This window comes from Salvelinus namaycush, chromosome 12 (genome assembly GCF_016432855.1).
Source record: "Salvelinus namaycush isolate Seneca chromosome 12, SaNama_1.0, whole genome shotgun sequence".
NCBI lineage: Eukaryota > Metazoa > Chordata > Actinopteri > Salmoniformes > Salmonidae > Salvelinus > Salvelinus namaycush.
Genome location: NC_052318.1, coordinates 24277840 through 24305231, shown reverse-complemented (window position 1 = coordinate 24305231; position 27392 = coordinate 24277840). Strand labels below are relative to the sequence as shown.

The 27392-nt window shown below is 43.4% G+C and overlaps 1 protein-coding gene and 1 pseudogene across 1 annotated transcript in view; both read left to right on the top strand.

Annotated features, from left to right (window-relative positions):
• The window catches only part of LOC120057024, a 30594-nt pseudogene extending 29528 nt beyond the window's left edge, over positions 1-1066 (top strand).
• An 8322-nt stretch (positions 1067-9388) lies between these two features.
• The window catches only part of LOC120057023 (E3 ubiquitin-protein ligase TRIM37-like), a 35414-nt gene continuing 17410 nt past the window's right edge, over positions 9389-27392 (top strand). Inside the window, exons 1-17 of the mRNA XM_039005380.1 lie at positions 9389-9747; positions 10172-10250; positions 12319-12420; positions 12801-12841; positions 13476-13592; positions 17401-17488; positions 17607-17729; positions 17989-18112; positions 18215-18282; positions 21271-21395; positions 21732-21782; positions 22126-22207; positions 25307-25383; positions 25479-25658; positions 25762-25876; positions 25972-26169; positions 27080-27216. Coding sequence (XP_038861308.1) covers positions 10230-10250; positions 12319-12420; positions 12801-12841; positions 13476-13592; positions 17401-17488; positions 17607-17729; positions 17989-18112; positions 18215-18282; positions 21271-21395; positions 21732-21782; positions 22126-22207; positions 25307-25383; positions 25479-25658; positions 25762-25876; positions 25972-26169; positions 27080-27216 — 1649 coding nt within the window. The 5' untranslated portion in view covers positions 9389-9747; positions 10172-10229. The remainder of the gene's footprint in view (positions 9748-10171; positions 10251-12318; positions 12421-12800; positions 12842-13475; positions 13593-17400; positions 17489-17606; positions 17730-17988; positions 18113-18214; positions 18283-21270; positions 21396-21731; positions 21783-22125; positions 22208-25306; positions 25384-25478; positions 25659-25761; positions 25877-25971; positions 26170-27079; positions 27217-27392) is intronic.

The following is a 27392-nucleotide window of genomic DNA, read 5'->3' as shown; positions in this document are numbered from 1 at the left end:
CATTAGGACTCAACCAAACATGTCTCTTTAAATCATGGGTAGTGTTCAGAGGACTCTGCAGTGTGTTGCCTTTTTTGTTAGTTTTTTAACCTTTATTGAACCAGGAAAAGCTCATTAAGACAGTGTCTTTTGCAAGGGAGACCTGGCCAAGAAAGCAGCAGCAGCAGTCAATACAATTTTAAAGCATACATGATCTGACCTACAGGAAACATTTTCACATCTCAGGATTGTGAACAGGATTATGAATTGTGTGTTGCATCACAGACGTCATCGAGATGGACTCCAAGTGAGTACCAAGGGACAAGCTAGCGTGCATCACGCGCTGCAGCAAGCACATCTATAGCGCCATCAAGATCACCAAAAGTGAGCCAGCCTCGGCAGACGACTTCCTGCCCACCCTAATCTACATCGTACTGAAGGCCAACCCACCACGCCTGCAATCCAACATCCAGTACATCACCCGCTTCTGCAACCCCAGCAGGCTCATGACTGGAGAGGACGGATACTACTTCACTAACCTGGTACGTGTCTCTGTGCCACTTCACACCACTCCCTCATGCCCACACCGAGTTGATGAGAACCAAGCACACACTCATTTGGTTCATAGCTCACCTCCTGTGTCCTCTCTCTGTTTAGTGCTGTGCAGTTGCCTTCATTGAAAAACTGGATGCCCAGTCCCTCAACTTGGACCCTGTGGACTTTGAGCACTACATGTCGGGCCAGGCCTCCCCTCGAAGGCCAGAGGTGGACAGTGGCTGGCCACAGATAGACACTGCCGCTTCCATACCCGCCCTGGCCCAGGTCAACCAGAATCTGGATCTCCTGTCAGGCCTGGGGAGCCGGCAGGAAAGGGTTCTGGAGGGGGCGCGGAGCATGCAGAGTGACCTGATCACCTGGCAGGAGAGTGTGGAGCGAGAGGTGCAGGAAATCCTGGAGAAGTACCCGTTGGAGATCCGCCCACCTGCCCTCTCTGCCATCGACTCGGACAACATGGAAAGCGACCGGCTGCCGCTGCCACTTACGCCCCAGGTGTTTGCTGGGTAATATCTCTCCAGAATGGGTGGCAAGAGGGCTTCTTGAACTAATGATCCCGCCTCTCTGTAATGGTTTGAGCCGTCATTGGCTCTTTACTATGGCGAGGTTCAGGAATTGGCAGCCCCCTCGTGTCTATACTGCTACCATTTTAAACATTCTCACACACTGTAAGCCAAGTAGGCTTTTGTCCATTTTGCCCCTAGACCCTTTCCCAAAAGCATTCACAGATCTTAATTAATAGATAAAAAGGAAGGACTAAGTTTGAGGAAAAGAGTTAAGGGACCTTTAATGGAACCAAGTCTTTACAATGTTCCTGCATACACATACTCCTTTTTAGACTAGCCCTCTTCAGATCAGATGACCTGAGTTGGCATTGGGCCCTAATCTGTACTCCTCTACATCCCTGCTGCACTGACACAGATGGCACACCTTGATATCATAAGATAACTTCTCCACCTTGTCGTGCTGAGGAAAGAGGCATGTTATTTTTAGATGGCTGCTGGTGAATTTGGGAAATGCTGACTCCTGCACCTTGTGGTATGAACTCTGCAGAATTCTATACTCTGTTTGCATGTGCTTTGCTCCGAGCCTTCTTCAGTCACCAGCAAGGGACCAGTCTGCAGTCTAATTGTGCGCAACAGGGGGAAAAAGGAATGCATTTCATCCTAAACGAAAGGTCTTAAGCGGGTTCTTATATGTGAGTATGCCCCAATGTGTGGTCTCAACTAATATTTCGAATGCTAATATAGAGCGCTTAATCGTCACACTTAACTGAGAGGAAAGTATGAATTAGGGTACTTCTCTCATTCATTTTAGATTGCAATTATGTGTCAGTAGGGCCAAGAGCCCTCACTGTATATATTCAAGTTTGGACCTAGTTTTTCCTGATGTGATCTGACCACGAAAACGTCCGCCCTCTACTCATGTTGTATGCCCATGAAGCAAAGTAATGCAGAATAATGCTTCTTGTGATACCATGGAATCGCAGGGCATGATTTTTGTTTAAGGGTTGAACCATGGTGTTGGTTTGCTGGTGCAGCAAACTACAATGTGCACTACAATAGGGAAATGATCATGTATATCCCTAAATGAACAATGCATTAAAATGGAATTTCTTCTTCCTTTTACATACGTATTACGTACGTATTAGTGGGGGATAATAACAATATTATTGGTGGGCAGTGTAATGATAACAGTTTGCATTGTAACATGTTAAGGTTGGATTAACAATAACTCCATATGGCATGAGGATAGGCAGAGCCCATAACACTCCTCAATTGACACTACCACCGTTTAACTTGATCAAACACTGTTTCATTGTTTGTAAGAATTCCTTGATGCACTGCTGTTCTACTTCTAATTTGATTTGCGAGTTTGAGGGTACAGAATTCTGGCTGTAAATAGAAGTCAAGGCAATGATACTACTTGTGAGAACTTATCCATAGGCTTGCTAATATCCAGTATGTGGCAAAGTAATTTCATTATAATCACATTTCAAATGTTCATAAGATATTCAAGAGGATGCCAGCCGAATGAAACGAAGGATAAATAGAGGACTTCCACTTAATACACTATTCATGCTTTTTTTTCCCATTTCGCAACAGATCTGGGAACGGCATCCTAACATTTAGTTATTCTTCAGATAGAGTGGTACATGTTACAAACTGTGAAACCTAAAGCTTGACCAAGACTCAAGTTACTGTGTTATGTACAAAATGCCAGTGAACTGCTGATATGGATTGTGGCATGTTGTACATCATAGAAGTAATTGTGAAAGATGGATGATACCTGGGGAATGTTCAGTAAGGTGAACTACTCAAATCAATGCAGATTATTTTGTATATGTTTAAAGAACACTTAAAAGTTCAATTTGATTACCGCATGGTATTTACTGTGAAACCTAAAGCTTGACCAAGACTCAAGTTACATGCCTTTTCTATCTGCAATCCATTGAACATTTTAATCACCTGAATAAGCCCCAGGTTGTAATACTTCAACATCACTCACTCTGCTGTCACACAGACATATGTACTCTACTTTAACACTGTAATCAACTGTGACTGACTGCTGAGTCTCTAAAAGATTTGTAAACAAGTATGTGTATATTTGTCAACTTTAAAACTGAATGGCACATCATTATTTATTATGGAAATGTAATTTATAAGAATAGCCTTGTTTTACAGTGTGTTTTTAATTGCCGTTCAATGAATAAACCCCAGGAACGCAAATCTAGTGTTTTTTTATTCCCCCCTCCCTCACACCATTTCCACCCATAATGCTGATGTTCTGCTTGTTCAAAATCCCATCTGGTTTGCGCTTAGTGGGATTATAATTTGCATATGTGAGAACTCCTTCAAGACAGTTGGAAAAGCATTCCTCATGAAGCTGGTTGAGAGAATGTCAAGAGTGTGCAAAGCTGTCATCGAGGCAAAGGGTGGCTACTTTAAAGAATATAACATATATTTTGATTTGTTTAACACTTTTTTGGTTACTACATGATTCTATATGTGTTATTTCATAGTTTTGATGTCTTCACTATTATTCTACAGTGTCGAAAATAGTAAAGATAAAGAAAAACCCTTGAATGAGTATGTGTGTCAACTTTTGACTGGTACTGTACAGGAAATTTACAGGAAATTTTGCTTGTTAACAGTAAATACACAAAAATCTAGCCTAAATCATGTAGAGTATCCTTCATTGCCTGCTGCAAATGACTTGCTACTGACATCTTGTGGTGAAACTGTTGACCAGAGTTGTACAGATAGAATGGGGCACTGCACAGCAGTCGTGGGTTACTTTGGAACCATATCCCAATTCTGAGAATCCTTTCTACGGATAAAATTGGTATGGTGGAAGTAAGCTAAACTTTTACATTCAGCCTCAGAATTGCTGCTGGAAATTGACACCCAATTTCTAAGAAGAAAAGCTGTAGTGTAACTAAAAAAGCTAATTGGACATAAAAGGATTATTGTTTAGTGTCTTAGGTTGCACTTTTAAGATGTATTCTTTGATTCAAACCATAACTAAGTGGCTGCTCTGAAGCCTTCTGTGGCTATGTAGCTCTTATCTCTCCTGGTCTCTTTTCCTCATTTAATAGAATTGGATGGGTATGTATTGTATGTAGATTGTGTCTAAGTGTCCACCATATTGCTTTCCCCTATCACATGTTTGGGAGAAAATGTAAAATGTACTTTCTTTATTCATGCCTTTGGATGCCTATTCATCAAGGCTCAGTGGTTAGCTAGGAAGCTAGGCTTGATACCAGAGGATCCTCCAGAAAATGGGATGAGGTGTCTCGATGGGGCTAGCCTAAATGGAAGACTTACATTTTATTCAGGTTCACTGGGGACATAAAAAATGGCTCATTAATTTTGCCCCACATTCACGGAAGGCAGCTCCACTTCTCTCCAAGCGTTCTGTATTTAGTATGTGGGTCAATTTCTCCCTCGGGTTCAAATTAGGCTTCGGAATAAGGCATGTTTAGTGGAAAATCCACATTTCAGTACAGGTTTGAGCATGGCATAGTTGATATACAGTAACAGTCAAAAGTTTGGACACACCTACTCATTCAAGGGTTTTTCTTTATTTTTACTATTTTATACATTGTAGAATAATAGTGAAGACAAACTATGAAATAACTCATGAGATCATGTAGTAACCAAAAAATCTATCTATTTTATATTTGAGATTCTTCAAAGTAGCCTCCCTTTGCCTTGATGACAGCTTTGCACACTCTTGGCATTCTCTCAACCAGCTTCATGAGGTAGTCACCTGGAATGCATTTCAATTAACAGGTCTGCATTGTTAATTTGTGAAATTTCTTTCCTTCTTAATGCATTTGAGCCAATCAGTTGTGTTGTGACAAGGTAGGGGTGGTATACAGAAGATAGCACTATTTGGTAAAAGCCCAAGTCCATATTATGGCAAGAACAGCTCAAATAAGCGAAGAGAAACAGTCCATCATTACTTTAAGACATGAAGTTCAGTCAATTTGGAAAATTTCAAGAACTTTGAACGTTTCTTCAAGTGCAGTCGCAAAAACCATCAAGCACTATGATGAAACTGGCTCTCATGAGGACCACCACAGGAAAGGAAGACCCAGAGTTACCTCTGCTACGGAGGATAAGTCCATTAGAGTTACCAGCTTCAGAAATTGCATCCCAAATAAATGCTTCACAGAGTTCAAGTAACTCATCTCAACATCAACTTTTCAGAGGAGACTGCGTGAATCAGGCCTTCATGGTTGAATTGCTGCAAAGAAAGCACTACTAAAGGACACCAATAAGAAGAGACTTGCTTGGGCCAAGAAGCACGAGCAATGGACATTAGGCTGGTGGATATCAGTACTTTGGTCTGATGAGTACAAATGTGAGATTTTTGGTTCCAACCGCTGTGTCTTTGTGAGACGCAGAGTAGGTGAACGGATGATCTCTGCGTGTGTGATTCCCACCGTGAAGCATGGAGGAGGAGGTGTGATGGTGCTTTGTTGGTGACACTGTCTGTGATTTACTTAGAATTCAAGGCACACTTAACCAGCATGGCTACCACAGCATTCTGCAGCGATACGCCATCCCATCTGGTTTGCACTTAATTTGTTTTTCAACAAGACAATGACCCAACACACCCCAAGGACTATTTGTAAGGGCTATTTGACCAAGAAGGAGAGTGATGGAGTGCTGCTTCAACTCATCCCAAACCGACCTCAACCCAATTGAGATGGTTTGGGATGAGTTGGACTGCAGAGTGAAGGAAAAGCAGCCAACAAGTGCTCAGCATATGTGAGAACTCCTTTAAAACTTCTTATGGCTGCAATCCCGGTAACGGGATCGATATGACAACAGCCAGTGAAAGTGCAGGGCGCCAAATTCTAAAAACAGAAATCTCATAATTAAAATTCCTCAGACATACATGTGTCTTATACCATTTTAAAGGTAATCTTGTTGTTAATCGCACCAAAGTGTCCGATTTCAAATGTGTTTTTCAGCGAAAGCACTACAAACGATTATGTTAGGTCACACCAAACCACAATAAGCACAGCCATTTTTCCAGCGAAAGATAGCAGTCACAAAAAGCAGAAATATAGCTAAAACTAATCACTAACCTTGGATGATATTCATCAGATGACACTCATAGGACTTCATGTTACACAATACATGCATGTTTTGTTTGATAAAGTTCATATTTATATAAAAAAATCTGAAATTACATTGGCGCGTTACATTCACTAGTTCCAAAAACATCCAGTGATAGTGCATAGCCACATCGTTTCAACAGAAATACTCATCATAAATGTAGATGATAATACAAGTTATACACATGGAATTATAGATATACCTCTCCTTAATGCAACCGCTGTGTCAGATTTCAAAAAAACTTTACGGAAAAAGCAAACCATGCAATAATCTGAGACAGTGCTCAGAACAAGAGTCAAATTAGCCGCCATGTTGGAGTCAACAGAAACCAGAAATTACATGATAAATGTTCCCTTTGATGATATTCATCACAATGCACTCCCAGGAATCCCAGGTCCACAATAAATGCTTGATTTGTTCGATAATGTCCGTTATTTATGTCCAATTATCTACTTTGGTTAGCGCGTTTGGTAAACAATTCCAAAGTCACAAAGCGCGTTCACTAAAACGTGACGACATGTCCAAAAGTTCCGTAACAGTCAGTAGAAACATGTCAAACAATGTATTGAATCAATCTTTAGAATGTTGTTAACATACATCTTGAATAACGTTCCAACCGGAGAATTACATTGACTTCAGTTGAGCGATGGAACAGAGCTGCCTCTCACGTGAACGCGCGTGGTCAAAGCGTGGTCACCTCATGGCAGTGATTACTCATTCCTGTCTCCTTCGGCCCCCCTTCACAACAGAGTCATCAGACAAAGTTCTATTGACTGTTGACATCTAGTGGAAGCCGTAAGAAGTGAAAACTCATCCATATCTCGCTGTAATTTCAATGGGAGCTTGGTTGAAAAACTACCAGCCTCAGAAAAAATCCAAACAGGAAGTGGAACTTCTCAGGTTTTTGCCTGCCATATGAGTTCTGTTATACTCACAGACATAATTCAAACAGTTTTAGAAACTTCAGAGTGTTTTCTATCCAATACTACTAATAATATGCATATATTAGCAACTATGACTGAGGAGCAGGCCGTTTACTCTGTGCACCTCTGTGCACCTTTCATCCAAGCTACTCAATACTGCCCCTGCAGCCATAAGAAGTTATTAAGACAGTTGGAAAAGCATTCCTCATGAAGCTGGTTGAGAGAATGTCAAGAGTGTGCAAAGCTGTCACCAAGGAAAAGGGTGGTTACTTTAAAGAATATAAAATATATTTTGATTTGTTTAACACTTTTTTTGGTTACTACATGATACTATATGTGTTATTTCATAATTTTGATGTCTTCACTATTATTCTACAGTGTCGAAAATAGTAAAGATAAAGAAAAACCTAGGTGTGTCAACTTTTGACTGGTACTGTAAGTAAACTTGATTTTGCACATAAACTCAGCAAAAAATGAAACGTCCTCTCACTGTCAACTAAAGTCAATGACAATGCTTTATTAAGAAGTGTAATAGACTACTGAGAGAGTATTGTGATATTATGCAACCTAATCCAGTGACTGTCATGAATTTTGGGTTGACAATTATGATATATTTGTTATTTTACAGTCAATTTTCTATTTGTTTTGGTCAATAGAGAGAGAAAAAATGTATCTTCTTCTTTCTATTTACTAATATTATATATAGGCCTAATTTAATTAGTGCCAATTCACCACCTGGAGAAGTGGAAACTCAAATCCTATTAGTTGCTAGATTTCTAACTATAAATACACTCAGCATGTGAGTAACATAAATTGAATAATGTGTCCCTGAACAAAGGGGGTCAAAATCAAAAGTATCAGTCAGTATCTGGTGTGGCCACCAGCTGCATTAAGTACTGCAGTGCATCTCCTCCTCATGGACTGCACCAGATTTGCCAGTTCTTGCTGTGAGATGTTACCCCACTCTTCCACCAAGGCATCTGCAAGTTCCCAGACATTTCTGGGGGGAATGGCCCTAGCCCTCACCCTCCGATCCAACAGGTCCCAGAGGTGCTCAGTGGGATTGAGATCCGGGCTCTTCGCTGTCCATGGCAGAACACTGACATTCCTGTCTTGCATGAAATCACGCACAGAACGAGCAGTATGGCTGGTAGCATTGTCATGGTGGAGGATCATGTCAGGATGAGCCTGCAGGAAGGGTACCACATGAGGGAGGAGGATGTTTTCCCTGTAACGCACAGCGTTGAGATTGCCTGCAATGACAACAAGCTCAGTCCGATGATGCTGTGACACACCTCCCAGACCATGACGGACCCTCCACCTCCAAATCGATCCCACTCCAGAGTACAGGCCTCTGTGTAACGCTCATTCCTTCGACGATGATGGGACCAGTCCTGTCTGGTCCAGAGACGGTGGGTTTGTGCCCATAGGCGACGTTGTTGCCGTTGATGTCTGGTGAGGACCTGCCTTACAACAGGCCTACAAGCCCTCAGTCCAGCCTCTCTCAGTCTATTGCAGACCGTATCTGAGCACTGATGGAGGGATTGTGCGTTCCTGGTGTAACTCGGGCAGTTGTTGTTGCCATCCTGTACCTGGGTGTGATGTTCGGATGTACCGATCCTGTGCAGGTGTTGTTATACGTGGTCTGCCACTGTGAGGACGATCAGCTGTCCGTCCTGTCTCCCTGTAGCGCTGTCATAGGCGTGTACGGACATTGCAATTTATTGCCCTGGCCACATCTGCAGTCCTCATGACTCCTTGCAGCATGCCTAAGGCATGTTCACGCAGATGAGCAGGGACTCTGGGCATCTTTCTTTTGGTGTTTTTCAGAGTCAGGAGAAAGGCCTCTTTAGTGTCCTAAGTTTCATAACTGTGACCTTAATTGCCTACCGTTCCACAGGTACATGTTCATTAATTGTTTATAGGTCATTGAACAAGCATGGGAAACAGTGTTTAAACCCTTTACAATGAAGATCTGTGAAGTTATTTGGATTTTTACGAATGATATTTGAAAGACACGGTCCTGAAAAAGGGACGTTTCTTTTTTTGCTGAGTTTAGAAGGAAGGAATGCATTGGGAGAATAAGATTTCATATTATTTTGTTACTGTTTGTTTTCCCACTTTCTTGTAGAGATTGCTTTTATAACATGTATGGGTGTGTCGATTTACCCTTCTCATATTTATACGGGCCATTGCTCATTGGATAATTGTGAGAAAAGTCCCACCTTCCACCGCTTCAGCTGTTTTACATTGGTTGAAGCAATCTCTGAAGAACTCGCGATAAACATAGAAATGGTCTCCAATGGTGATATGATATGTAGCTGCAGCAGATTATAGCCTGCATCATGGAAGAAAAACAAATGTAGCCACGGGTTGCAAAAACTATGGTAGTTTTGCGAGCAAGCGTATCATTGAATGAAGCCTGTCTACTGTATGCATTTGATATTTACAGTGGAGGCAATTTAGTTGTCTGTCAATTGGGCTGCTAGCTAGTGATGGGCCATGTTAGCTCGATGCTTAAGGCTAACTCGTTTATTATACAGTAGATGTTAGGAATCAGGCTCGTTGACGCTACCAATTTCACATATCCAAAATAATAGTGGAACATCTGCGTGTATTATCAGAGATGTTATCAATGCCAGCTAGCATCTGAGAAGGTAAGGTAACCAGCTAACTAACGTTAGCTAGCTATCATAATCAGCTAACGTTATTTGTTAACGTTAGTTATACATTTGAATTCGCCCTCATCACGCACACCTTCCTTGGTTTTCTTTTTTGTTTATGTTGCTAGTCAGCTATGTTGTTTAACACCATGCCAATTTGTAATTCATATAGTCGTTTTGGAAACCGCAGTGTTAGTTCGCAAAGAGACCACCTCACCTTGCTAGTTAACGTTAGCTAACCTGTCACACAGAACCAAAATCAATTGTCCGTTAGAAGTTATTGAACTATAATATTAGCTTGATATCGTGAACTAATTCCTTCATGCGTTGGAAATGACAAGAAATCACTATTTTTGACTGGACCTTTATCTACATTTTCGTTTGACGCTACTGTTTTCTTTTTTCTCCGTGAAAATAGGTATTGGATTGAGATTTCACCCAATTTCCTCCATTTGAAGAAAAGCAAACTGTCTGAGATGGATGAACAAAGTGTTGAGGTGTGTTTACATTTTACACATCAGTATAAATGCACATGTATGTCACTGGTTACCCCACTGTAGCTTTTATATAAAGACCTATCTCTATGACATTCGAGTGAACAACTTGACATGCTGGTCTAACTAGAAAATCCCCTAAACTGATGGATGGATGGATGCAAGCACTCCTGAGCTCAGGACATATCACTAGACTAGAGATTTTGCTCTCAGCCAACGTTGGCATTAGACTGGGATATGGGTTCCAAATATAGCTCACCCCACCAGGCAGTAATTTACATCGGATTGTGCACCAACTGTACCAAATGAGAATTGATTCTTGCTTCCTTGTCTATGACTGAGCCCCCCTGTGCTCATTGTGCTCAAATCAAAGTTTATTTGTCACGTGCGCCGACTACAACAGGTGTAGACCTGACAGTGAAATGCTTACTTACAGGCTCTAACCAACAGTGCAATTTCAAAAAACAGGTGAACAATAGGTAAGTAAAGAAATAAAAATAACAGTAGCGAGGCTATATACAGACACCGGTTAGTCGGGCTGATTGAGGTAGTATGTACATGTAGATATGGTTAAAGTGACTATGCATATATGATAAACAGAGAGTAGCAGCAGCGTAAAAGAGGGGTTGGGGGGGGCACACAATGCAAATAGTCCGGGTAGCCATTTGATTACCTGTTCAGGAGTCTTATGGCTTGGGGGTAAAAATTGTTGAGAAGCCTTTTTTGTCCTAGACTTGGCTCTCCGGTACCGCTTGCCATGCGGTAGTAGAGAGAACAGTCTATGACTGGGGTGGCTGGGGTCTTTGACAATTTTTAGGGCCTTCCTCTGACACTGCCTGGTGTAGAGGTCCTGGATGGCAGATGTACGTACGCACTACCCTCTGTAGTGCCTTGCGGTCGGAGGCCGAGCAGTTGCCGTACCAGGCAGTGATGCAACCAGTCAGGATGCTCTCGATGGTGCAGCTGTAGAACCTTTTGAGGATCTGAGGACCCATGCCAAATCTTTTTAGTTTCCTGAGTGGGAATAGGCTTTGTCGTGCCCTCTTCACGACTGTCTTGGTGTGTTTGGACCATTCTAGTTTGTTGTTGATGTGGACACCGAGGAACTTGAAGCTCTCAACCTGCTCCACTACAGCCCCGTCAATGAGAATGAGGGTGTTCTCGGTCCTCCTTTTCCTGTAGTCCACAATCCTCTCCTTACTCTTTGTTACGTTGAGGGATAGGTTGTTATTCTGGCACCACCCGGCCAGGTCTCTGACATCCTCCCTATAGGCTGTCGCATCGTTGTCGGTGATCTGGCCTACCACTGTTGTGTCGTTGGCAAACTTAATGATGGTGTTGAAGTTGTGCCTGGCCATGCAGTCGTGGGTGAACAGGGAGTACAGGAGGGGACTGAGCACGCACCTGAGGGGCTCCAGTGTTGAGGATCAGCGTGGCAATGTGTTGCTACCTACCCTCACCACCTGGGGGCGGCCCGTCAGGAAGTCCAGGATCCAGCTGTAGAGGGAGGTGTTTAGTCCCAGGATCCTTAGCTTAGTGATGAGCTTTGAGGGTACTATGGTGTTGAACGCTGAGCTGTAGTCAATGAACAGCATTCTCACATAGGTGTTTCTTTTGTCCAGGTGAGAAAGGGCAGTGTGGAGTGCAATAGAGATTGCATCGTCTGTGGATCTGTTTGGGTGTTATGCAAATTGGAGTGGGTCTAGGGTTTCTGGGATAATGGTGTTGATGTGAGCCATTACCAGCCTTTCAAAGCACTTCAGGGCTACGGATGTGAGTACTACGGGTCTGTAGTCATTTAGGCAGGTTGCCTTCGTGTTCTTGGGTACAGGGACTATGGTGGTCTGCTTGAAACATGTTGGTATTAGAGTCTCAATCAGGGACATGTTGAAAATGTCAGTGAAGACACCTGCCAGTTGACTGTTTCTAAATATACAGAAAATATTTAAAGTTAGGCCTTTATTAATGTAATGTATCATACACCACATTTGAGCCTACTTATTCCTGTCCAAGTGTATAATGGTTCCAGTCTTGCTTTGATAATATTTAAGACTTCTATCTTGCCACACAGAGTATTGCGGAGGTGTTCCGCTGTTTCATCTGTATGGAGAAGCTGCGGGATGCTCGGCTCTGCCCCCACTGCTCCAAACTCTGCTGCTTCAGCTGCATACGGGTGAGTGACATGTCGCCACGGGCAACGAGACTAGCTTGTTAGCGTAACACTTCACAGCTGGGATGTGAGGGGAAAATCTACAGGCCTTAAAATGCCTCAGTCTGAACAATCATACTTATAACTGACAGCATTAGTGAATTAAGCAAAAGCTTTAATAACATATTTTTATTGTTTAAGGGAAAACCAATATTCCACTGTCATTTTACTATGATTTTAATGTATAGAACAATTCTCATTACAGTGTTTACTTTGAAGTGTCAGGCTACAAATATAGGAAATCGAGGCAGTCATGGGTGTTAGGCATCCTGTAAAAACCTATACATCTATACAGTGTTACAACCTCATCTGCAATGCTGACATGTAACCTCTTCTATTGACAGCGCTGGTTGACTGAGCAGAGAGCCCAATGCCCACACTGTCGGTAAGCCCTTCTGTGTTTGAACACAGTACTTAGTATTCCTGGCAGGGACTAGGGAAAGGGGGGGATACCTAGTCAGTTGCTCAACCAAAATGTGTCTTCCGCATTTAACCCAACCCTCTCTGAATCAGAGGGGTACGGGGGATGCCTTAATTGACATCCATGTTATTCGGTGCCTGGGGAGAAATTGTTGTTGGGGGTTAGCTGCCTTGCTCAAGGGCAGAACGGCAGATTCTTCGACCTTGCTGGCTCGGGATTCGAAACAGCGACCTTTCAGTTACTGGCCCAAAGCTCTAACCACTAGGCTAAATGCTGCGGGGGTTACTGATTATGTTCCAGAACAACCTTTTTAGAATTCAGAGTAAATCGAGGGAATAAAGTATAGATTTCCCCCAAAATTCACAGTGAGGACTGATCTAGTGCCAGTATCAATTAATGATGCTAAATAAACGTTTTTAAAGAAATCTTAAGGAATACTGAACTTGGAGATCTGTATATAACTGTTCCTTTGTCCAAATTGTTTGATTTAGATGGTTTTGGATACTTAGGCTGTAGCCACCATTTAGGGGACATTATTTTTCAAGACCGATCATGTATGTATCTGTGTATGACCTTGTGTGTCTGTCTGTCTCTCCAGGGCACCACTGCAGCTGCGGGAGTTGGTGAACTGCCGCTGGGCTGAAGAGGTTACCCAGCAGCTGGACACCCTGCAGCTCTGCAATCTCTCCAAACATGAGGAGAACGACAAGGACAAGTGAGCCCCAGCATCCCTCCTTTCCATCCCTTGCTCCCCTCATCAATACCACAGCTTTCTTTCTCTCTGCCCTCGCTCCCCCTCTCTATCCATACCCTATATTTCTGTTAGAATTGAAGACCTCTAACACAACCTGGGCTCCATTAAACTAAATGCAGTATGAGGCAAAAGCAACCTAGAACAATGTGTCCTTTCAGCTTGGAAATGTGAAAGGCCCAACACATTGTAAAGTGGGCTGAGTTTATAAATGGCTTGTTGTTTGGCTCTAGGTTTCCATCCAATTTGCAACAGATTTTCATGTGAATATTCTAAAATCGTTGTGTTCCATTCAAACAAACTTGTTGCGGATAAAAAGTGGGTCATGACGCAGTGCACAAAAAAGCACTTAGTCGTATAAGATACTTTTTGTAGAGGTAGGGTTTTCTGGTGTTTTCAGAAGATGGGCAGGGACTCTGCTATCCTAGCTTCAGGGGGAAGCTGGCGCCATCATTGGTGTGCCAGAACAGAGAAGAGCTTGGACTGGGAAGAGCGGGAGCTGCCTTCCTGTGGGGATGGGAGGGCCAAGAGACCAGAGGTGACAGAACTGAGTCCTCGGGTTGAGGTGTAGGGTTTGAGCATAGTCTGAAGATAGGGAGGGGCAGTTCCTCTTGTTGCGCCGTAGGCAGACACTATGGTCTTGTAGTGGATGCGACCATCGAATGGAAGCCAATGGAGTGTGTGGAGGAGCTGGGTGACATGGGAGAACTTGGGAAGGTTGAAAACAAGGCGGGCTGCAGCGTTCTGGATAAGTTGCAAGGTTTTGATGGCACAAGCGGGGAGCCCAGCCAACAGCCAGTTGCAGTAGTCCAGACTGGAGATGACAAGTGCCTGGAATAGGACTGACTGAGGTAGGGTTGTAGAGCTTGAACTTGCAGGAGCGTGGTACTGCTTTGATGTTTGCAGAGAACAACAGGGTGTTGTCCAGGATCATGCTATGGTTCTTAGCACTCTGGGAGGGCGACACTGTGGAGAAGTCAACTATGATGGATTGGTCTTTGAGCGGGCATGCCTTCCTCGGGAGGAAGAGCAGCTCAGTCTTTTCAAGCTTGAGGTGGTGGGCTGACATCCAATCGGAGATATCTGCCAGGCACGCAGAGATGCGTCTCGTCACCTGGGTGTCAGAAGAGGGGAAGGAGAAAAGTAGTTGTGTCATCCGCATAGCAATGATAGAAGACACCATGTGAGGATATGACGGAGCCGAGTGACTTGGTGTATAGAGAGAAGAGGGCCTAGAACCGAGCCCTGGGGGACACCAGTAGTGAGAATATGTGGTGCAGACACAGATCCTCTCCACGTTGCCTGGTTGGAGCGGCCTGCCAGGTACGATGCAATCCAAGGGTGTGCAGCGCTGGAGACGTCCAGCCCTGAGAGGGTGGAGAGGAGGATCTGATGGTTCACGGTGTCAAAGGCAGTGGATAGATTTAGGAGGATGAGAACAAAGTCCGCTTTGGCAGTGAGGAGAGCCTCCACGCAGAGGATCAGTCTCGGTTGAGTGACCCATCATGAAGCCTGACTTTTTATTTTACTAGGCAAGTCAGTTAAAAACAAATTCTTATTTACAACGAAGGCCTAGGAACAGTAGGATAACTGCCTTGTTCAGGGGCAGAATTACAGATTTTTACCTTGTCAGCTTGGGGATTCGATCTAGCAACCTTTCGGTTACTGGCCCAACGTCAAGAAGAGCATTCTGAGAGAGATAAGAGTTGATCAGAGGCAGCACACAAGTGTTTTCAAAAAGGGATACAGGTCCATAGTTTTTTGCGTCACGACTTGAGTGTTGGTTTTTTGAGGAGGGGAGCATTCTGGTCATTTTAAAGTCAGAGGGGACAGCCAGTGGTCAGGGATGAGGGAAATTATGAATGGAATTAGGTCTCCAGAGATGGTCTGTAGGAGGGGATAGGGTCAAGCTGGCAGGTTGTCGGGTGGCCAGACCTCAGTCACAATATTTCATCTGGGGAGAAGGAGGTGAAGGCGTGGGGTAGTTCTGTGTGAGTGGGACCAGTGGACTCAATAGGCTGTGATTGAGGAGCGGATGTCGTCAACTTTTTCAAAGTGGTTGATAGTCATCCACAGGGAGGGAGGGGTGTAGGATTTAAGGAGTGACGAGAAGGTGGAAAAGAGTTTCCTGGGGTTAAAGGAAGAAGCTTGAAATTTAGAGTGATAGTGGCTTTAGCAACAGATGCAGAGCAAGAGAAGGTAGAGAGGAGAGAGTGGAAGGATGATAGGTCCTCCGAAAGTTTAGTTTTCCAGTGCGAGTCATAAGATGTGGAAAGGGAGGAGGGTAGGGTCGAAGAGGCTGAGTGACTAGGAAAGGGAGACAGTGAAGGAAACAAAGTAGTGATCAGAGACCTGGGGAGGGAGTTGTAGTAAGATTAGTAGGCTAACAGCCACTAGTAAAGATGAGGTCAAGCAAATTGCCTGCCTTGTGAGTTGGAAGGGATTGGAAAAGGTTGAGGTGAAAAGGCAAGGAGGGGAAAGAGAGTGTTGGAAAGAAATGAATTAAAGGCATACATCGGGAGGTTGAAGTTGCCAAGTACTAAGAGCAGTGAGCCATCGTCAGGAAATTAGCTTATCAAGGTGTCAAGCTCATTGAGGAACTCTCCAAGGGCACTTGGTGGGCGATAGATGACAACAATAATGTTAAGCTTGAGTGGACAAGTGATGGCATTCAAATGAGGAGATGGACAGGAGGGGAAAAAGATAATCTCCAGTTAGGAGAAATTAATACCCCTGTGCTACTACCAGATGCTCTTGGACTATGAGAAAAAAACGTAGTCAGATGAAGAAAGCAGCTGGAGTAGCAGTGTTCTCTGGGGTGATCCATGTCTCCGTCAGGACCAAAAAGTCAAGGGATTGAAGGGCAGCATAGGGTGAGATGAATTTGGCGCTCTTGGCCGCAGATTGGCAGTTCCAAACGTTGCCAGGGACCCGGAATTCCACCTGGGTTGTGCACGTAGGGTACACTATATTGGAAGGGTTGAAGCCAAGTGGGGGGGGGGGGTCTGTAAAGCCTACAGGGAGAGGAGCGAACATGGAATAGAAAACACGCATAGTTGTCAAAGCTACAAAAGAGCTAAATGAGATCAGCAGAAAATAACTTGGTAAGATTCTCAAGCGAGAGAGTGGTGTAGAGCCTTCCCCGAACACCTCGGCAGAGCAGTCTTTGTTTCGGCGACCAGACTGACACAACTGCCGCTTACAGCTGCCGTTGAGAAAACAGGGGAGACTGAAGTACTAACACTGATTGCCTAGGAGAGGAGAAACCACTCTCCCTCCAATACAACCACTGATTACCAAAACAAGTCACAAATTGCCCTGCCCCTTAGATGTGTCAACATTCATCTGCAAGTTTTGACCAGTCGCAGTTCACACACCAAGTAGGCTACTGCGGAGACAGGCAGCACTTAAAACAGATGCCCTAACTAGCAAAAAGAGAGTACTAGACAACAGATAAAGACAAACATTGTACTTATCACTCCTGGAGATATCAGGAGTCCTCTAGCTATAGAATGAAGCACTTGTTGCATAATCTATTTCACCAGCAAAAAAATTGCCCACATTGTCAAGCATATTTTGTTTTGTTTGAAATTTGGAAAGTTTACCGACAAATTTGAATTTCCATCAGGCCTGTCGTGACTTTTTTTTTGTCCGACATGTACTTTACTCGCATAAAAAGGTTGGATGGAAACCTGCTTAATGTGACAAAAAATGTGTTGAAAAGAGATTCCAGAGGGTCTGGATGTGTCAGTTGTCTATGGTTTGTCTACAGGTGTGAGAACCACCATGAGAAACTCAGTGTGTTCTGCTGGACCTGTAAGAAGTGCATCTGCCACCAGTGTGCTCTGTGGGGAGGCATGGTAAGTGGCCCACAGAGGAGTATTCTCAGTCAAGCCCCATATCCCTTTGGTATAATAAAACAAGTGCTCAGTCAGTCCATTCCTGTATTTTGATCTTCACCCCTTTTCCTTCCCCAAGCATGGCGGCCACACCTTCAAGCCTCTGGCTGAGATCTACGAGCAGCACGTGTCCAAGGTGAACGAGGAGGTGGCCAAGCTCCGCCGCCGCCTCATGGAGCTCATCAGCCTGGTGCAGGAGGTGGTGAGGGGCACTGTTTCTTTTTTATTTTTAGCTTGGTTAGAAGCACACATGAGAAAATAGTATCAATATCACTACTGCACACTGCTGAATTTTGCCACTAAATGGCACAAGGGCACTACAGCTAATTTGCCTCTGTTGTGATGGGATGCCTACTCTACTCTATCCCTCTGTGATGACAGATGAAGTTACCGTTCTACCAAAATACATTACAACGCCGAAACCGTCTGCCTTAATTCAACATGTTTTCTGGTTCTCTCAGGAGAGGAACGTGGAAGCAGTGCGAGGGGCCAAAGACGAGCGAGTGCGAGAGATACGTAATGCAGTAGAGATGATGATTGCCCGTCTCGACAACCAGCTCAAAAACAAACTCATCACCCTCATGGGTACGCAAGTTTCATGACACCATTCGTGTTTCTCTCTTGTCACTGTAATGCCCTTCTATGTCACTAAAATATTATTTTTATATGAAAATGTTCTCACAACAGGTCAGAAGACCTCCCTCACCCAAGAGACTGAGCTACTGGAGTCTCTCCTGCAGGAGGTGGAACATCAGGTATGTGGACTTGTACTATACCAGTATACAGTGTACCATTTTAAAAAGATTTAACACCAGGAACGCCATAGGTAGCACTACAAGTGGTTTGGAATGTGTTGTACCTTGAGAGGGTGTGTTTCTTGCAGGACAAACTGTGTTGTCTTGTGGTTTGTGGAGGCAGGTGTTTAGGAGGAGAGTGGGAAGTGAGTGTTTTCGGTGGCAGTCTGGCACGCCACACCGCACAGCACTCTGGGTTAGAGGTCGACCGATTAATCTGAATGGCTGATTTAATTAGGGCCGATTTCAAGTTTTCATAACAATCGGTAATCGGCATTTTTGGACACCGATCATGGAAGATTACATTGCACTCCACGAGGAGACTGCGTAGCAGGCTGGATACCTCTTATGCGAGTGCAGCAAGGAGCCAAGGTAAGGTGCTAGCTAGCATTAAACATATTTTATTTAAAAAACAATCAATCTTAACATAATCACTAGTTAACTACACATGGTTGATGATATTACTAGTTTATCTAGCTTGTCCTGCGTTGCATATAATCGATGCGGTGCTTGTTAATTTATCATTGAATCATAGCCTACTTCGCCAAACGGGTGATTTAACAAGCGCACTTGCGAAAAAAGCACTGTCGTTGCACCAATGTGTACCTAACCATAAATATCAACGCATTTCTTAAAATCAATACACAAGTATATATTTTTAAACCTGCATATTTAGTTAATATTGCCTGCAAACATGAATTTCTTTTAACTAGGGAAATTGTGTCACTTCTCTTGCGTTCTGTGCAACAGAGTCGGGGTATATGTAGCAGTTTGGGCCGTCTGGCTCGTTGCGAACTGTGTGAAGACTATTTATTCCTAACAAAGACAGCCAACTTCGCCAAACGGGGGATGATTTAACAAAAGCGCATTTGCGAAAAAAGCACAATCGTTGCACGAATGTACCTAACCATAAACATCAATGGCTTTCTTAAAATCAATACACAGAAGTATATTTTATTAAACCTGCATATTTAGTTAAAATAATCCAGGTTAGCAGGCAATATTAAACTAGGGAAATTGTGTCACTTCTCTTGCGTTCATTGCACGCAGAGTCAGGGTATATGCAACAGTTTGGGCCGCCTGGCTCGTTGCGAACTAATTTGCCAGAATTTTACGTAATTATGACCTAACATTGAAGGTTGTGCAATGTAACAGGAATATTTAGACTTATGGATGCCACCCGTTAGATAAAATACGGAACGGTTCTGTATTTCACTGAAAGAATAAACGTTTTGTTTTCGAAATGATAGTTTCCGGATTTGGCCATATTAATGACCTAAGGCTCGTATTTCTGTGTGTTATTATGTTATAATTAAGTATATGATTTGATATTTGATAGAGCAGTCTGACTGAGCGGTGGTAGGCAGCAGCAGGCTCGTAAGCATTCATTCAAACAGCACTTTCGTGCGTTTGCCAGCAGCTCTTCGCTGTGCTTCAAGCATTGAGCTGTTTATGACTTCAAGCCTATCAACTCCGGAGCTAGTTAGCGGGGTGCGCGCTAATAGCGTTTCAATCGGTGACGTCACTCGCTCTGAGACCTTGAAGTAGTTGTTCACCTTGCTCTACAAGGGCCGCGGCTTTTGTGGAGCTATGCGTAACGATGTTTCGAGGGTAGCTGTTGTCGATGTGTTCCTAGTTCGATCCCAGGTAGGGGCGACGAGAGGGACGGAAGCTATACTGTTACACTGGCAATACTAAAGTGCCTATAAGAACATCCAATAGTCAAAGGTATATGAAATACAATTGGTATAGAGAGAAATAGTCCTATAATAACTACAACCTAAAACTTCTTACCTGGGAATATTGAAGACTCAGCTGGAACCACCAGCTTTCATATGTTCTGAGCAAGGAACTTAAATGTTAGCTTTTTTACATGGCACATATTGCATTTTTACTTTCTTCTCCAACACTTTGTTTTTGCATTATTTAAACCAAATTGAACATGTTTGATTATTTATTTGAGGCTAAATTGATTTTATTGATGTATTATATTAAGTTAAACTAAAAGTGTTAATTCAGTATTGTTGTAATTGTCATTATTACAAATAAATAAATACATTTTTAAAATTTGGCCGATTAATCGGTACCGGCTTTTTTTGGTCCTCCAATAATCGGTATCGGCGTTGAAAAATCATAATCGGTCGACCTCTACTCTGGGTAGCAGGAAGCTGAGCGAGAGGAGGCACTGAGCCACCAATTTTCTAGAGGCGTTCTGTCTTTTCATATCCTCTTTATCTGCACTTGCCCTGAACAGACAGGATGGTCAAAGCAGTGATGTTCATGACCACGATGTGCTTTCACCTGTCCAGTTCTTTCACATCAGTGCAGATAAAGAAAGGGAGAAAAGGATAGGAAGCAACTTCAGACTACTGAGATTCACTTTTTGTTTTCTGAGCGAACTGATTTGAAACTTTAAGAAACCAGGTGCGTTCGCCCTGATTTGAAACTTATGAAAAACACCAAGATTTTATGGTGAGATGAGTCAACGATTGACAAGAGCTTGATGATCCTGCCCATTTCACAGTCCAGAGATTTCTGTATTTCAAAAGAGCCTAAATTCAATGGTCACCAGTGCCCTGAGAGAATGTGTGTCCTGGCTTCAACTGTTAGTCACACAGTTCACACATTCTGCCATGTAAATCTTTCAGGACTTTTCTTAGGGTCTTTTAATGCTTTTTGCATAGTCATTTGAGGAAAAACAACCAGCTGTTCTCAAACCTTCACACGGGTGTTTTCTTATGAATTCACCTCTCTGAAGTCACAACCTTGGCTTTTTCATCGCCTGTCAAACTTTACCATGAGTGCGTCATGCCTCCAGTGAAATGAGATACGTTAAGAGTGGGGGTGAAGGGGGAGTGGGGGTGAAGGGGGAGTGGGGGTGAAGGGGGAGTGGTGGTCAGGTGTTTCTCTGCAAAGCTCTTCAATTGTGTGTGGTTCTCTGTCCTACAGCTGCGCTCCTGCAGTAAGAGCGAGTTGATCTCCAAGAGCCCAGAGATCCTGCTGATGTTCCAGCAGGTTCACCGCAAGCCCATGCAGTCCTTTGTCACCACTCCAGTCCCCCCAGACTTCACCAGGTAACATACTAACTAAACCTATTTCACTAAACCCATTATACTGTACCTGCACACCTCCCTCGGTACTGTACTAAACCACAGATCCTGTGACTAGAGAGCTTGATTTGAGAGAAAAAATGCTCCGCACCCTCTTTTTAGACTGTTGTAGCTGTTTTTTTTCTAATTGTCGTCAGAGAAAGGAGGATCCACTTTTAGATGTAGATATTCAGTTTTTGTATTGTTAAATATACATTTCCATTTGGATTATTCATAATGCAGCAAGATATTGTTATGCTTTTAATGGATATTTCATGACATTGAGAAGTGTAATTACGGAAAAACTTTCTCTCTCCACAGTGAGCTGGTTCCTGCCTATGACTCAAGCACTTTTGTTCTGGCCAACTTCAGGTAGTCTTGAAAATGTTTGGATATGAGCTTGTGTATGCCCAAGGAATAGAAATCGACAGTCTTTGAACAAGAAACAAACATATTTTAGCTTCCGTTTCTTGGAAAATAGTACAAAGCACCCCATTGGGTTGCTCATACTTTATTTTGGGTTGCCAGGTCCAAGGCTCTGATTAAGTGCTTATGTTCTAGCTGCTAATTAAGTCAACCAGGGACATGTCGGCCATGAGCAATTTCTCTCTCGTTGTGACACTTCACCAAGAAGAAGTTGAAATTGTGTTTTTTAATGAATGGGTTCCTCTTATCTGATTTGTTTTTCTGCCTGTGTGTTGCGTTGTCCTTACAGCACCCTGAGACAGAGGGCAGATCCCGTCTATAGCCCCCCACTCCAGATATCTGGCATCTGCTGGAGACTCAAGGTTTATCCAGTGAGTAGACACCAACAATTGTTTGTTCTCTAATACTTAGTAGTAATTGCTACTAAACTACTAATGATCTTGTATGTTCATCGTATCTTACTCTAACTACTAGATTTGATATGTCACCTTTTTCACAACTAAGTGGTGACTATTGGATTGTGAAAAACTCTGGTTTAATGTTCATCATAATTAGGGGTTCAAGCAGCGAACCTGGTGAACCCCTGTTGTATTTCTTGGCGTACGGGTTCAAGCAGCGAAGCTGGTTTCTTCTGGTTTATTATTTTTATACCGGTTCTTCTTACAAGGAAAATGTAACATGCACATTCCTGTGAGATGGTAAGGCAGAGGAGGGTGCAACTTGACATTATGATAAATGCCAATTGGCCACAAGGTGGCGCTATAACAGGCGCTTGAAATTGCATACTCTGAAAGGTCATGCTCCTCACCCCATATAACCCAGGGTCCTGAAATTCAGTGCATATGTCGCTCTTCTCACAAGGAACAAATTTCCCCCAAGGACCCAAAAAGATGTTCCTTCTGCCAATTTGCTGAAACATTTTTAATTCCAGTGAAATGGTAAGGGCTAGGAGGGTGCACCCTTGCATCATGGTAAAGGGCCAAAGGCCACACCCTCCCATGCAATTTGAACATACAGTGGGGAGAACAAGTATTTGATACACTGCCGATTTTGCAGGTTTTCTTACTTATAAAGCATGTAGAGGTCTGTAATTTTTTATCATAGGTACACTTCAACTGTGAGAGACGGAATCTAAAACAAAAATCCAGAAAATCACATCGTATGATTTTTAAGTAATTAATTTGCATTTTATTGCATGACATAAGTATTTGATCACCTACCAACCAGTAAGAATTCCGGCTCTTACAGACCTGTTAGTTTTTCTTTAAGAAGCCCTCCTGTTCCCCACTCATTACCTGTATTAACTGCACCAGTTTGAACTCGTTACCTGTATAAAAGACACCTGTCCACACACTCAATCAAACAGACTCCAACCTCTCCACAATGGCCAAGACCAGAGAGCTGTGTAAGGACATCAGGGATAAAATTGTAGACCTGCACAAGGCTGGGATGGGCTACAGGACAATAGGCAAGCAGCTTGGTGAGAAGGCAACAACTGGTGGCGCAATTATTAGAAAATGGAAGAAGTTCAAGATGACGGTCAATCACCCTCGGTTTGGGGCTCCATGCAAGATCTCACCTCGTGGGGCATCAATGATCATGAGGAAGGTGAGGGATCAGCCCAGAACTACACGGCAGGACCTGGTCAGTGACCTGAAGAGAGCTGGGACCACAGTCTCAAACAAAACCATTAGTAACACACTACGCCGTCATGGATTAAAATCCTGCAGCACACACAAGGTACCCCTGCTCAAGCCAGTGCATGTCCAGGCCTGTCTGAAGTTTGCCAATGACCATCTGGATGATCCAGAGGAGGAATGGGAGAAGGTCATGTGGTCTGATGAGACAAAAATAGAGCTTTTTGGTCTAAACTCCACTCACCGTGTTTGGAGGAAGAAGAATGAGTACAACCCCAAGAACACCTTCCCCAACCGTGAAGCATGGAGGTGGAAACATCATTCTTTGGGGATGATTTTCTGCAAAGGGGACAGGACGAATGCACCGTATTGAGGGGAGGATGGATGGGGCCATGTATCACGAGATCTTGGCCAACAACCTCCTTCCCTTAGTAAGAGCATTGAAGATGGGTCGTGGCTGGGTCTTCCAGCATGACAACGACCCGAAACACACAGCCAGGGCAACTAAGGAGTGGCTCCGTAAGAAGCATCTCAAGGTCCTGGAGTGGCCTAGCCAGTCTCCAGACCTGAACCCAATAGAAAATCTTTGGAGGGAGCTGAAAGTCCGTATTGCCCAACGACAGCCCCGAAACCTGAAGGATCTGGAGAAGGTCTGTATGGGGGAGTGGGCCAAAATCCCTGCTGCAGTGTGTGCAAACCTGGTCAAGAACTACATGAAACGTAAGATCTCTGTAATTGCAAACAAAGGTTTCTGTACCAAATATTAAGTTCTGCTTTTCTGATGTTTCAAATACTTATGTCATGCAATAAAATGCAAATTAATTACTTAAAAATCATACAATGTGATTTTCTGGATTTTAGATTCCGTCTCTCACAGTTGAAGTGTACCTATGATAAAAAATTACAGACCTCTACATGCTTTGTAAGTAGGAAAACCTGCAAAATCGGCAGTGTATCAAATACTTGTTCTCCCCACTGTAGGTCCGTCTCTTCACAGGGAAGAAATTTGCCTCGAACCCATAAGGTCTGCCATGATGGAATTTCCGCAATTTACAATTTTGTGAATAAAACTTAATATGCTACTCTGGCACCGAAGGACCGATCTGCACTAAACTTGATATATGACCTTTATGGACCAAGGTCTCTTAACGCTAAATAACACACTAGTATATCAAACCACTTGGCCGCTACTGACCAATAAATATTATTGTGGGCATGGTCTGGCACATTACTGCATATAAATCAGACACTGAGGATCTTATTGTAACAACTTGGTACATATGTCCCTAACATATGCAAGCACATTCAGATCGACCACCCGATGATGCTATAACGGGCACATGTTTATATCTCTTGATCTGTTTGAGTCAGAGTGAAGAAATTTGGCACCCATGTTCAGGGATATGAGTCTAGCTAAGCTGTAAAGTATGGTTCAGTTTGGCCACATCGTAGCGCTGTTGGACAGGAAAAAACATTCATGCAAGCTCATTGGCTCATAGCGGCCATATTGTTTGAGCTGGAGTTCTGGAAAATATAGGGTTTGAAGACATGGGTACATAGATTCTATGTACCAATCGGTCCATTTGGTTCTGGAGAAGAAGACGTGTAACGTATTTAACTTTGAAAACTGGTGCTGCTCAATTAACCAAAATTAGTTTTTAACAACTAATTGACCGATGTCGGTTCAATTATTTGAATTCCATTTTGTTCCGTTTTTTTTTCTTCTGTCAACTCAATGTGAACATTGCACAGTTTCTCTAGAGATAAATCCGATCCAGCGGGAACCCCTGCTTGCTGCTTGCAGCTATATTGTGTGTTTGTTTTTCCCTTCAGGATGGCAACGGTGTGGTGCGCGGCAACTATCTGTCCGTTTTCTTGGAACTATCTGCAGGACTCCCTGAAACGTCAAAGTATGTTTTTGTAAAATTGTCATTCTCTTTCTTTGAATTGAAGTTTTCACTTGAATTTATGTCCCCTTCAACGTGTGTATTTTCTGTGTCTATAGATATGAGTACCGTGTGGAGATGGTCCATCAGGTCTCCAGCGACCCCACTAAGAACATCATTAGGGAGTTTGCATCAGACTTTGAGGTGGGGGAGTGCTGGGGCTACAATCGCTTCTTCAGACTGGACCTGTTGGCCAGCGAGGGCTACCTCAACATGCAGACTGACACCCTGGTCCTCAGGTTACCACTAATACTAATAGAAAGATGCCATTTCTAACTCTGGGTTTAGTGTCTTCATTGAAGTCATTTTTGACTGCGGAGTTGACTTTTCTCTCCTGAACAGGTATCAGGTGCGTTCGCCCACCTTCTTCCAGAAGTGCAGAGACCAGTACTGGTACATCAGCCAGCTGGAGTCAGCCCAGTCCAGCTACATCCAGCAGATCAACAACCTCAAAGAGGTGTGGGTTTTAGATCACCACAAATTCATCTCTAATTTATCTAAACTAAAATGATTTGCGTTAACTCATTGCATATTATTTCTCCACGTTGTCAGAGGCTGGCCATTGAGCTGTTCCGTAGGCAAAAGTCTCGCAGCTCGTCCCCGCCTGACCGGCGCCTGGGCCCCTCGACCTCGGAGAGAGACTCTCGCTCAGGGAAAGGTCCCGTGGCTGAGGATGGCTGCCAGACCACTGCCACTGAGACCAAAGAGGAAGAGGAGGAGGAGGAGAAGACCCAGCACGACGACTCCAATGTGAGTCACTCAGACATATTCATCCATATTCATGATGACCACAGAGGTTCACCCTGTATTGGTTCATATTTGTGATTCAATATGGTGCACACAGCACATGATCATAGTACCCAAACACACCGATTAGATACTCTTAAGTTTTATAGCTATGTATGTCTCGAGCCCAATGGTCGAAACAGTTAAATGTTGTGTGGATATGATAGTTTGGTTTTAGAAATGGGGGAGGATATATATATATATATATATATATATATATATATATATATATATATATATATATATTGATATTTTATCCAGTCGGATAAACACCGCTCGGAGACGTCCGCATGGTCCTAAAGCACACCGTTGCCTTGTTTTGTATCCCATTCCAATGATAAAACTGGGGGGGACAAAGATGTCCCCCCATCCCCAGTGAAAGCTGCTTCCTTGTATTCACATAACCACTGGGGTCGAAACATTGTTACATAAAAATCCAGGAAGCATATAATATTTGTCTCAGATTAAAATGTATGGCATGGTAAAAACAACCCGTCTATAGCACTGGACGAAATTAGATTTCAGAAACACTTATTAATCATTCCGCCCTTTTTCCACCTAAAATGTCTCTTGTCCTTCTGAAGGGCTGACCTCAGCATGCATTATCATAAGGTGTCTCAATAGGGAGATGGGGCACAGTAGAGGATAAATGCTTGCTGTGTCAGCAGCTGAGCTCTAGGCTGCATGTTGTCTGAACATTGCGCTAATGTTGCATTAATGTTAAAGTATAGTCATGAGCTGTCTGACGGGGACCTTAAGCATGCACTATTTTATCAGATGACGATAAAACACAGCAGAGTAGGAAAAGCTGTGTCAGGGGTTAAGCACTAAATGCTGTTATGTAAATGCTGTGCTAACGTTGTGGTGTGGTCAGGAGCTGTCTGATGGGGACTTGGAAGTGGACTGTCTGACAGGGGACGAGGAGGTGAACCCTCTGGACGGTAGCAGCACCTCGGGCAGCTCCACGGCAACGAGCAACACAGAGGAGAACGACATCGACGAGGAGACCATGTGAGTGACCTAGCGCCACTGTCACCCCTAACCACAGAGCTTTCTCTCTAGTTTTAGTCCCCCAATTATTTGGGGGGGGAAAACGCAGAAATTATATCCACATCCTCAAATCAAACTTTATTTGTCACATGCTCCGAATACAACAGGTGTAGTAGACATTACCGTGAAATACTTAC